Source organism: Acomys russatus, chromosome 23 (genome assembly GCF_903995435.1).
Source record: "Acomys russatus chromosome 23, mAcoRus1.1, whole genome shotgun sequence".
Classification (NCBI taxonomy): Eukaryota; Metazoa; Chordata; class Mammalia; order Rodentia; family Muridae; genus Acomys; species Acomys russatus.
In genome coordinates this window covers 1,157,957-1,170,067 of record NC_067159.1, presented here as the reverse complement: position 1 = coordinate 1,170,067, position 12,111 = coordinate 1,157,957, and the positions used below count along the sequence as shown (strand labels likewise).

General features: G+C 47.7%; 1 protein-coding gene across 1 annotated transcript in view; it reads left to right on the top strand.

The window, feature by feature from the left end:
- Nucleotides 1–12,111, top strand: part of LOC127206672 (myomegalin) — a 130,232-nt gene that overhangs the window by 98,708 nt on the left and 19,413 nt on the right. Inside the window, 9 exon segments of the mRNA XM_051166019.1 lie at nucleotides 1,219–1,648; nucleotides 2,716–2,908; nucleotides 3,929–4,045; nucleotides 6,297–6,813; nucleotides 7,845–7,881; nucleotides 7,883–8,081; nucleotides 9,180–9,231; nucleotides 10,408–10,631; nucleotides 11,237–11,389. Of these exon segments, the coding sequence (XP_051021976.1) occupies nucleotides 1,219–1,648; nucleotides 2,716–2,908; nucleotides 3,929–4,045; nucleotides 6,297–6,813; nucleotides 7,845–7,881; nucleotides 7,883–8,081; nucleotides 9,180–9,231; nucleotides 10,408–10,631; nucleotides 11,237–11,389 (1,922 nt within the window).

Sequence of the window (12,111 nt, the reverse complement as noted above, 5' to 3'; positions counted from 1 at the left end):
CAACTTCTGCTTGAAGCTCCAAGACATTAGGAGTCTGAGAAATCTAGTCTAGGTGCATACCCAAGTACTGATTCTTTAGACTGTGATTCCTCTGTCTGTCTGTCTGTCTGTCTGCCTGTCTCTCCTCTCTGCCTCTACCCACCCCCCAACACTAACACACTCTCTCTCTCTCTCTCTCTCTCTCTCTCTCTCTCTCTCTCTCTCTCTCTCTCTCTCTCTCTGTCTCTCCTCTCTGCCTCTGCCTCTGCCCCCCTCTGTCTATCTGTCTGTCTGTCTGAGAAGCTCTCAGTGTTCTCAGTTTAGCCAGTTTTGTTTCTTCCACAAATACAGATGTTTTATGTGGCAGGTGTGCGTGGCAGTTCCAGAAATACAGGGTGACTAGAACAAGCACAGCATGTACTCTCTGGAGGGTTACCTCCCATTTCATGGACCAGAAATATGGCAAACAATAGAACAACCACGTTTTCACTGCAGTTCTGATTGGTATTACTTATTTTTATGTATTCCTGAGCCCCAATTATCACTAGGTGACTTAAAACCAGTGATAATTAAGGCAATGATGAAATCTACAATAAGGTGCTGGAGAGATGGCTCGGTGGTTAAGAGCGCTGGCTTTTCTTCCAGAGAACCTGGATTCAATTCCTAGCACCTACATGGCAGCTCACAACTGTCTGTAACTCCAGTTTCAGGGCTTCTGACACCTTTACACAGAACACATGCAAGTAAAGCACCAGTGCACATAAAATAAAAATGAAAAAAAAAAAGATAAAATCCACAATTACAAAATTGTTCTAGGCAGGATCCTTCTTCTTCTCCTCCTCCTCTTCCTCCTCCTCCTCCTTCTTCTTCCTCTTCTTCTTTCTTTCTTTTTTAAGAAACAATATTGTAGGTTTGCCTGTGTACTCCAGAGGTCACTGAATATTAAAGCATGTAAGACTATGTGGCTAAGTAAAAAATAGACGGAAAAGGGGTAGGGGGTGTAGGTGGTGGTGGTGGTGTTTAGTGATGCTGCCATCAGATGTCCATGGAAGCATGTGTGGTGAGGTCATTCTCCCATGCTCCCTCACTGTATGAAATGAGGGTTTGTTAAGTGTCTCTGAGATTCAGTTATGTACTTGAGTGGCTCCGGGTGTATCATGCACTAAGATGTGGCTGGAAAGGTCTTTGAAGAGCTGCAGATCCCGCCAAACCTGGCCCCTCGTTGTGTGTTCCCCGTAGGAACACCATGCTGAGCCTTTGCCTTGAGAACGCAGAGCTGAAAGAGCAGATGGGAGAAGCAATGTCTGATGGATGGGAGGTCGAGGAAGACAAGGAGAAGGGCGAGGTGATGGTGGAGATCGAAGTCGCCAAAGGAACTCTGAGTGAGAACAGCCTTCAGGCTGAGCTCAGAAAAGTCCAGGGAAAACTGAAGCGTGCCTACAACGTCATCCACCTCCTCAAAGAACAGCTGGTCTCGAGCAGCTCGGGAGGCAACAGTACAGGGACGCCAGAGTTCCTCGTGCGCCTGGCCAGGGAGGTGGATAGGATGAACCCTGGTCTGCCTTCCCCGGGGAAGCATCACCAAGAACAGGAGAATGAGACCACAAGGCGTGGCCCCAGACCGCAGAGCCTCAATCTTGGGGCAGCCTTCTCAGTGGATGTCCACCAAGTAAGTGAGAGGCCCGCCTGAGGGAGACGTTCAAGGAGGGGCTGGGGGTGTTAGCTTTTGTGTTAAACTGTTCTGCCTCGTGGGGCAGGAAGTATTGAAGGGAAGATTGTGATGCCACAAGCTGGGCTCTGAAGTCAGAGGCGCCCCAGTCAGCATCGGAAAGGGTCCCGAGCGTTTAGTTCCAGGTTGCACACTGTGTGTTAGGAACTGATGTCTGCCCCTCCAGGTGTGTGGGCAAAAGTGTTTAGACACAATGACTTTTTCTTCCCCCTTTGTTTTTGTTTTTGTGTTTGTTTTCTTTCTTTCTTTCTAAAGATTAATTTATTTATTATTTATACAATGTTCTGCCTGTACACCAGATCTCATAGATGGTTGTGAGCCACCATGTAGTTGCTGGGAATTGAGCTCAGGACCTTTGGAAGAGCAGATGGTGCTCTTAACCTCTGAGCCACCTCTCCAGCCCTTTTTTGGGTTTCTCTGTGTAGTCCTGGCTGCTCTGTAGACCAGGCTGGCTTCGAACTCAGAGATCCACCTGCCTCTGCCTTCAGAGTGCTGGGATTAAAGGCACAGTGGCATTTCATTAGATGTAGTCCCCATACTATTGGGATGCTCTGGTTCTTGATGGAGCCCAGAGAGATGTTGTAAATGCCATCTTCTTGTCACTGCTGCATCCTCCATGGCTGTGTCTATGCCATGGCCTCTTGAGAGTCCACTGGTATCCTTCTGAGGGAAGGATCTTTGCCTTAGATTCGATGAAATGGAGAATTCGGAGGGCAGAAACACAGAGAGCGTAGAGTGGAGATTTGAGCAACTGAGTAGATGCTTACTGCAGGTTGTTCTAAAGACTTGGTTGTCACTGTGCTACAGTGCTGCAGAGAGATGAAAATGGCATTCTCCCAGCACCCCAGCAGCTCTGTCTGCAAAGCAGAGAATCAGAGAATTGCCAAAGGGTGAGAGAACTGCTGTGGCAAACACACAAGTGCATGCAGTCCAGAGCATTCAGACAGAGGTGGCTGTCATAACCCACCCCCACCCCCAGTGTCCTGATCCTTGGGGTTCTTTCACAGCTGGAAAACAAGTCCCAGGCCCAAGACTCTGTACATCCGCCAGAATTCAGCCTGCCAAGCTCCACTAAACACCTGCGTGCGCAGCTGGCTCAATGCAGACAGCACTATCAGGACCTCCAGGAGAAGCTGCTCATCTCAGAAGCTACCGTGTTTGCCCAGGCAAACCAGCTGGAGAAGTACAGGGCCACAGTCAGTGAGTATCGCCAGCTTGCAGTCGCCGACGTGCCCTTTCCCCCATGAAGTCACCCTTTCTCAGACTTTCTCTTTCTACCCTGACCTGCGAACACTCTGGCTGGCCATGACCAGTCTTAGAAACGTGGTGCTGAATATTTGACTGCAATCTCTAGTTAGTGTAAAGAATAAAATATGAAAATGAGGTTTTAAAATGACAGTAAAGGGGCTGGCTCAGTGCTTACGAGCATTTGCTGTTCTTGACGGGGACCCCAGTTTTGTTCCCAGCACCCATGAGGTGTCTCACAACCTTCTGGGACTACGGCTCAAGGCATCCAACACTCCCTCCTGGCCTCCGCAGGTATCAGGCATGCAGGCACATGGGGCCACATATGTACATGCAGGCCAAATGCTCATCACACAGAAAATAAAAATGAGCACATCTTTAAAGCTACAGTGGAAACATAGGAAGGAAACAGACTAACATCTGGGCTTGCTGCTCTCCAGGCTGTCAGCACGCTAACTTGACTCTCCACATGGTAGTTTCTTTCCTCCTTTCACCATAACAGATTCTGCAAAATTCTGTTATCACTGGTGCTGCACTGAGAGGTGGGGTGCTCTTTAGTCACATAAATATTGGGCATGAGAACTTGGAAAGCTTAAATTTGGTTAACTCGATGTAGTGCTATTATTTTATTGGACAGGCCTGGGCCAGATGTCTTGGGACTGTTAATCACTTCAGTTCCATTGAAACTAAAACCTATGACAGGGCCAACGGTTCTACTGGGGCTCCCTGACCTGGTAGCATGCATGCAGTTCCTGACTTGCCTCAGTTCTCAGAAGTGAGCCTCTCCATGCAGAGCATAGTGGGGAGAAGCCTACTACCTACGAGAGACGTTATCTTCTCCCACTGGGGTCCAAAAGACATCTCTCCCAGTCTGCCCCTGACTTCCCAGCCTTAAAGAAGTGTGCCACTGGGGTCAAGGGAACATGTAGGATATCCAGATACGCTGTGACACCCACCGTCTCCTCCTGAGCACAGGCGAGTCCCCGGTGAAACAAGACAGCAAGCAGATCCAGGTGGACCTTCAAGACCTGGGCTATGAGACTTGTGGCCGAAGTGAGAATGAAGCTGACCGTGAGGAGACCACCAGCCCCGGTAAGTACACAGTGTGTGCGGTCACCTTCTCTCCCTGAGGAGTCATGCGTTGCATTTGGATGTCTCAGGCCACACCCACACGTGATGAGTAGGGTGGGGGGCAGATTATGGCTGGAATTCACCCAGGACTAGTGAAGGACAGGAACTTTGGAACACTCTTCAAAATGAGGTTCCCAGTTTGAACTTCTGTAGCGTCCGGCATACTGCTAACAATAAGTAAGTAAACAAACAAATAAATATCTGTGAGCTTTAATGTGTACCTAAACTGTAAGTTTAGATTTTTGGTTTTTGGATTTTTTTTTTTTTCTGAGACAGGGTTTCTTTGTGTACCCTGACTATCCTAGAACTCACTCTGTAGACCACGCTGGCCTTGAACTCATTTCTTTTCCTTTTTTTCTTTTTTCTTTTCTTTTCTTTCTTTCTTTCTTTTCTTTTCTTTTCTTTTCTTTTTTTTCTTTTTTCTTTTTTTCTTTCTTTCTTTTTTTTTTTTTTTTTTTTTTTTTTTCTTCTTTTCGTCTTTCTTTTCGTTTCTTTCTTTCTTTCCCGTTTCTTTTTTTTTTTTTTTTTTTGTATTCACAAAGGACTATTAGGGACCACAGGATTCCACAGAAGTGAACGTGAGGCAGTATAGTGGGGCAATTAGAAACAGAGATCTGGAGACCTGCCTGCTTGGTGCAAAACCAGTGAGCTTCTCTGTGCCCCGGTTTCCTCTTCTGCTGAAATGGCTATTAAGGAACGATCTAACCAACTGGACATTCACATCAATAAGATGAATGAATTCTAATAAAACATTCTGACCAGCATTTTACTATTGAAATGTTAACTAGTACTGTAATCCTGGCTGCCACCACCCTAGAGCAGCTTGGGGTATTAAATATCCTGATTTGGTTTGAAAGTCTTATTTTCCTAGGCTTGTTTTCCACACTGTTACAACCCAATGGTTTTACATCCTAGCACTGTTAGGGAATGCTGTAGAAGCAGTTTGTTCTTCCACCCCTGTGGTCGATTTACATATACACGGCTTTGCGGGGTTTTGTTTTATTTGTTTGTTTGTTTTTGAGACAAGGTTTCTCTGTGTAGCCTTGGCTGTCCTGCATTCACTTTATAGACCAGGCTGGCCTTGAACTCAGGACGATCTGCCTGTCTCTGCCCTCCTGAGTGGTGGGATTACAGGCATATGCCACCATGCCTGGATTCAACGTCTCACTTAAGAAGTGCTGACTGATGACTGGCTCCTGTGTTAAGGCCACAGGACACTGTGGGGTTTGAATTCTGGGTCTTCTGTATGCCCTGCATGTGTGTGACTAGCTAGATTACCCACTCACCCCCATCACTAGTTTGGGTCCTCCAGCCAACCAGATTAAAAAAAAAAAAAGTAACTGCGCATGTTAGGCATGGTGGCACACACCTTTAATCCCAGCACTGTGGAGGCAGAGGCAGGCGGATCTCTGTGAGTTCGAGGCTAGCCTGGTCTACAAAGTGAGTCCAGGATAGCCAGAGCTATTATATAGAAACTCTATCTCAAAAAACAAAATGAAACAAACAAACAAAAGTGACTGTGCCTTGCTCCAGGTACAGGGCTGTTCAGTAAGAAAAGCTAAGTGTGACGGCCCAGCTTACAGCCAGACCCAAAGAAAGCACTGCCCGAGGCTTCATCCCTGTCCTTGTTCATGTGACTGGTCCTGAAGGAGAGATAAGCATGTTTTTTGTTTAGATCACAAGTGTGAGATGTGAAAAAGACTTGTGAGAGAACAGGTGATGTTTATCCCCTTAGAAGTTGAGCCACAGTGTGGGGGAGATTGGTTGTTAACCAGATGAAAAACATCCTTGAACAAATTCTGAGAGGAGATATAAATGTGAGCCAAAAACAGGAGGCAGGGCCTTTGGAGACTTGGGATAGTTTTGGCTGTTCACCGCTCCACTTCAGGACATTCCTAGAGAGAACCGCTTGAAGGAAGGCTTCGGTGCTCCAGGTTTCAGTTGCTCCAGGTTCCAGCAGAAGAAATCCTGCTGATTATACTAGGAGAATCGTTCCTTGGAACTGATATCCTTACAGTTTCACTATTGTATCCTTTAATCTCCTTTTCCTATTGTTTAGGTTAGTCGAGTCAAAAGTGAGGTACTCTCGGTTAATAAGATAATGAAATATAATTGTTAAGAACATTGAGCCGACACAGTCCACTCCCCACAACAGAGTGGCCACAGCAGCGTGTCCAGCTTCTCTTCAGGAAGATGTTTCTGTCTCTTCCAGAGTGTGAGGAACACAATCAGCTGAGGCCCATGGGGCCGTGCGCTGAGCAGGGGTGCCTGGACCCTGTCTTGGTCAGCCCACCTGTGAAGAAGCCCTTGGAGACCAAACTAGGGAATCAGGATGAGTTTCGGGCCAGGGGAAATCCGGACGAGAGCTCTATCCTGAGGAAGGACATCAGAGACCTGAAAGCCCAGCTACAGAACGCCAACAAAGTCATTCAGAATCTCAGGAGCCGGGTCCGGTCCCTCTCTGCCACGAGCGATTATTCATCTAGTCTGGAGAGACCCCGGAAGCTGAGAGCCGTCGCAACCCTTGAGGGATCGTCACCCCACAGTGTCACTGATGAAGACGAGGGGTGGCTGTCTGATGGCACCGGGGCTTTTTACCCTCCGGGGCTACAGGCCAAAAAGGATCTAGAGAGTGTCATCCAGAGAGTCTCCCAGCTGGAGGCCCAGCTCCCCAAAGCTGGCCTAGAGGGGAAGTTGGCTGAGGAGCTGAGATCTGCCTCATGGCCTGGGTAAGGGGGGGGCGGGGCGCTGCTCAGGCCTTCAACTTGATCAATGTCTAAGAAGTAGATGGAACAGGGCAGCCCTTGTAAGGGAGAACCTGTCCAGGTGACCAGAAAGGCACACATTTAAGTAGTGGTTGAGCTGAGGGAAGACAGGAACAGAGACAAGGACAACCAGCACCACACTGGATGGTGGTGGCAGATCTCTGACATGTCCTGTTACAGATGTTAAAAACAGGCTGGAAAGACGACTCAGAGGTCCTGAGTTCAAGTCCCAGCAACCACATGGTGGGTGGCTCACAACCATTTATAATGAGATCTGGTGCCTTCCTCTGGCGGGCAGGGGTGCATGCTGTATACATAATAAATAAATCTTAAAAAAAAAATAAAAACAAAAAACATCTGTAACAATATAAGTGGTATAGAGTAGTGGCAAAACTAGACTCAGATGCCGAACTTGAAATCCTAGGTCTGCAGCTTATGAGCTGTGCAAACCACTCAACCTCTCCCAATCTAGTCACTTACCTTTGAGGTGAAGAGAAACAAACAAACTAACAGCTCAATGACAGTTATTGGGCTTTAACTGAACTACTACATGGGCTTAGAGTAGTGTCTGGAATATGTTAATCTCTCCATGCCTTTTTCAGTTATCGCAATCACTAATAATTTATGCTGAAAAATATTGAGTGGACATACATCTCAGCCTCTGTCCTCACCTGTTGCTAAGTAACAAACCTCTCCAAGACATAGTGGCTTTACCATGTCTCATGGGTCTCTGGGCTGACTCAGTTCGACTGGGTCTCCCATGTGGCTACCATCCTACAGGAGCTAGGAACAATGGCATCATAAACATTTTTGGTGTAGCTGTTTCTCAGTGTGGAATTTACTTTTTAAACACTTCCATGGATAGTACAAATTCCGAATTGGGGAGTTCGTTAGGTATGCTCTCACAGAGGACTCCCCGAGGAAGCCCTCATAACTTACCATTCACTCTTTTTTTTCACTCTCCCTCTCTCTCTCTCTCCTCTTCCCTGCATTAGAAAATATGACTCCTTGATCCAGGATCAGGCCCGAGAAACTATCCTATCTACGTCAAAAAATACGAGAAGGGAGAGGTATATGTTATCTTCTCACCCAGCACGCGAAAGACGCGGTGAAATCTTTTGAGGACCTCCTAAGGAGCAACGACATTGATTACTACCTGGGCCAAAGCTTCCGGGAGCAACTTGCCCAGGGAGGCCAGCTGACAGAGAGACTCACCAGCAAACTCAGCACTAGTAAGTTGGCCACTGGCACCGCCCCAGGCTCACGTGGCCACCACTGGTCCACGGCGGCGTCCTCTCCTTCACATCTTGAGGGTGATTTCTGAATCAGGATTCCTGTAAGCAGCTCCAAGCATGGCGGTTGCAGCCGTGGAGCCAGACATACTGCCATGCTCCCATAATCCCAGGCCTCAGGAGGTCAGGGCGGAACAGTAATGTGTTTGCGTTAACCTTCAGGAAAAGAGACTTGTCATCTGAGCTACAACAGAAGGTTTGCATGAGAGTTGCTGCTCACGTGTCTGTGTGTGTGGGAGCCAGGCTGCCACAAGAGGCTGGAGAATTCTGCGAATAGCTGGGGAAGGATTTTGTGGTCAGTGAGAGAAAATGTACCTCAGTTTTTAGCCCTGCTTTGGGTGTGTGGAGTCAGATTGTCACCTTGCCCAGGCGTAATCTCCTTGGTGAGCTTAGGCGGACTGCCTGCTCATCTCTCTAAAGAAGAGTTGTGATAGCTGTTCTCCTACAAGCGGAATCAGGAGACGAACTTTAAAATGTTAACAATAGCAAGCATGGTAGTGGGAGGCCACTTATTAGGACGTATAACCAAAGATTCCTATGTACATCTCTGCAAGGCTCATAATGTAGAGTTAATTTATGCTGATAAAAAGGACATAACAGATGGCTGGAGAAGTAGCTCAGTCAGTAAAGTACTTGCCTTGCAAGCAAGAAGACCTGAGTTCAAGCCCCAGAATCTACATAAAAAACCTGTACATGGTAGTACCACACGTCTAATCATAGCCCAAGGAACTAGAGGCAAAGGGTCCCCTGGGCTTGCTGGCCAGACAGCCTTCCTTATTTGCTGAGTCCAAGTTCAGTGAGAGACTGTCTCAAAAAAGAAGGAAAAAAAATGGCAAATGGCCCCTTTGAGTAATAATACCCAAGGTTGTCCCCCAGCCTCCACAGGCATGTACACTCACACACGTACATGCACCACATGCACACACACACACACACACACACACACACACACACACCTTGAATACTCAGAATAATTTTCCCGAACCTGTGCATGGCGTAATCACTGTTCTTCTGTTACTTTCTAAATTTCCTTTGCAGAGGCCCATAAGAGTGAGAAGGAAGAAGCTGGGCTTGAGCCGCTTGCCCTCAGGTAATTAAGAAGGCAGTCTGGTAAAGGGGTCCAGTCAGGGTAGCCCCAAGTTCACAGCCTAGGAGGGCAAACCGAGTGAGCTTAATCCACTTGTGCACGGACACTCATTGGGGTTATTTTTCCCCAATTTCTTTCAATGGAATTTCATCGCCAAAGTAATGCCTCAGGCATGGTAAGTTCTGAGCAGTCTGACCCATGAGTGAGTCAAGTGTGTGTCAAAGACTTGCCCTCCCTGCTCCCCTCCCCCCTCCCCTCTTCCCCTCCCATCTTCACCCCGGCCTGCCCTGGCTTTTATTGACAGCTAGCTTAGTAGTCACTCAATATCCTTGGAGAAATATGACCCCTACAGCAGGATGTAGAGGAAGAGGCCCAGGTGGGGTGGATGCCCAGAAGGCAGCAGGAAAACATTCAGCCCATATGCTCACCGAGACACTGGCTCGGGGTCATCATGGCCACTGGTTTGAGCTCTTTGTGTCATTGTGTGTCAGATCATGTAAATAGTTCTCAAAATGTCTGTGGTGCAGGACATGGAGTCTGTGGTTCTTTTTGGTTTTGTGTCTCAGTTATCCCAGACACATAAAGGGCCTGCGCTTGAGTGAACTAAATGACTCCATTTGTCCTCGTTTCAGAGGTTGTGACAATGTTTTGTTCCATATTTTTCTTTTTTTCTAAATATATTTTATTAATTTATTCATATTACATCTTAATTGTTATCCTATCCCCTGTACCCTTCCCTCCCTCCCTCCCTCTCTCCCTCCTTCCCTTCCTTCCTCCCTCCCATTTTCCCCTTACTCCCCTACCCTATGACTGTGACTGAGGGGGACCTCCTCCCCCTGTATATGCTCATAGGGTATCAAGTCCTTTTGATTTTTATTGTTGTTGGAGATGCCAATATTCCTCAGACTGCCACTGTTTAGGGGCCACCAGTTAAGCAGCCATTCCTTAAAGGGCTGGATGTGCTTCTACCAGTGCTCAGCATGTGGCCTGTGGCCTGTGTACTACTGTTATCTACTTGTTCCACACATGCACTCTATGCCTGGTTATAGATGTGTTGTTTTCGTATTCTACACAGAACGGTGCCCTTGGCTCACATGGGTTTCCCCAAGGGCGTTAGTGAAAATGAGCTACTCTGGGTGGCCTGGGTTTCACCTGTGGACTACTTCCCTTCCCCACCAGGCTCAGCAGGGAGCTACAGGAGAAAGAGAAAGTGATTGAAGTCCTGCAGGCAAAGCTGGACACCCGGTCCCTCTCACCTGCCAGCAGCCATGCCATGTCTGACTCCCACCGCTCTGCCAGTAGCACGTCCTTCCTGTCGGATGAGATCGAAGCCTGCTCTGACATGGATGTAGCCAGCGAGTACACACACTATGAAGAGAAGAAAGCCTCACCCAGTCACTCAGGTAGCCCCCACTGTCGGAGTGGGACCTTCTCTGTCTCGGCTGAGAGGAGACCTTGGGATCCAGGCCTTATAATCCACTTTGGAATGTAGCAGGGCTGAACGGAACATGGCTCTGGGACCAAGTCCCAAGCACAGGCTCCCATTGGCTAGAATTCTTGCTCTGTCCCTGACTCTACAAGTAATGCTGTCACTGAGTTCTGCCATCAGGCACATGATGACATGTAATCCCAGGTGAGAAGATGGTGGCCAACCTTTACTTCTCACCAGATCTGACTGATAGGCTCACATCCTTAAGATGGAGCACCTCGTGTCCTTGCAGCCTCTGTACAGTGAGCCTTGAGTGTCTGTGAGTTTCCACAGCTGGTACTGCCTGTGCTCCTTCAGGATCTCCAGATTCTGAATTTCCTCTGTCACCCCAAAGGCGATTCCCTTACTGAAGGAGCTATCTAAAAGCAGGAAAATGCATCCTGCCAACGGTCCTTGTCCTTAGGGTCCTTCCATGACAGCCAGACAGCCTCTAGCCCTGACACTGCTGGGTAACATAAGGCCTCGCTTCCAGTTCTCTGTACAACAGCAAACATTTTCTTTCATTCATGGGTTTTGTAGAATCCATCCATCATCCAAGTCATTCTGCCGTGTTGTCTTCTAAACCATCAGCAACCAGTGCATCTCAGGGGCTTAAAGTTGAGTCCAGCAACAGCCCCATCAGCTTGCCAACTCCCCAGAGTCCCCCCAAGGAGGCCAGCCAGGCCCATCCAGGTATGAAACAGCCAGTGGGGCAGTAGCTTCATCTCTCTCTCTCTCTCTCTCTCTCTCTCTCTCTCTCTCTCTCTCTCTCTCTCTCTCTCTCTCTCTCAGCTGCCTGCTTGGTTTTCTTTCAGGAATAACTTGCAACTGTTAGAAGCCTAAATCCATCACATCCCAGACAAATCAGGAGGCCGTTCTCACCATCTGTGTCTTATTTTAAAATATTAGAAAGCAAGAAATCTGCAATAAGCTTTGGTCTATGAGCTGGTTTTGACCAATAGCTGGCTACCTTTTTAAAAACTTACTCCTTTTTCACTTAATTTTTCTCACTTACCCTGAAGGAACAGAGGCCAACATTTTTATAGGATTATAATAGACAAAGAACAGTGGGGAAAGCCCTCACATCTATTAGTCCCATAAATATCACCTACTCAACTGGTCCGATGCCTTTTTCCATAGGTGATGCAGCTATCTTCATAGCTAACCGCTGCTTGTTTTTCTGTTACCATCAGTGAACTCATGCTTGCAGACAATGAATGGGCAACATTTGCTTTCATATCTCAACATAGTTGTCAGAAGTCTTGTTGATCATTCACGGTTCTGCTTCAGAGATGCTGGAGAAAGGCCGGGCTCTGCTTCCTGCCTTCCTCCATGTCTGACTCCCTTCATGTAGTGTGTGATCCGGTGTGACTTTCTGTCCCACTTTCTGCCACCTTCATTCCCGTCCCCCTAAG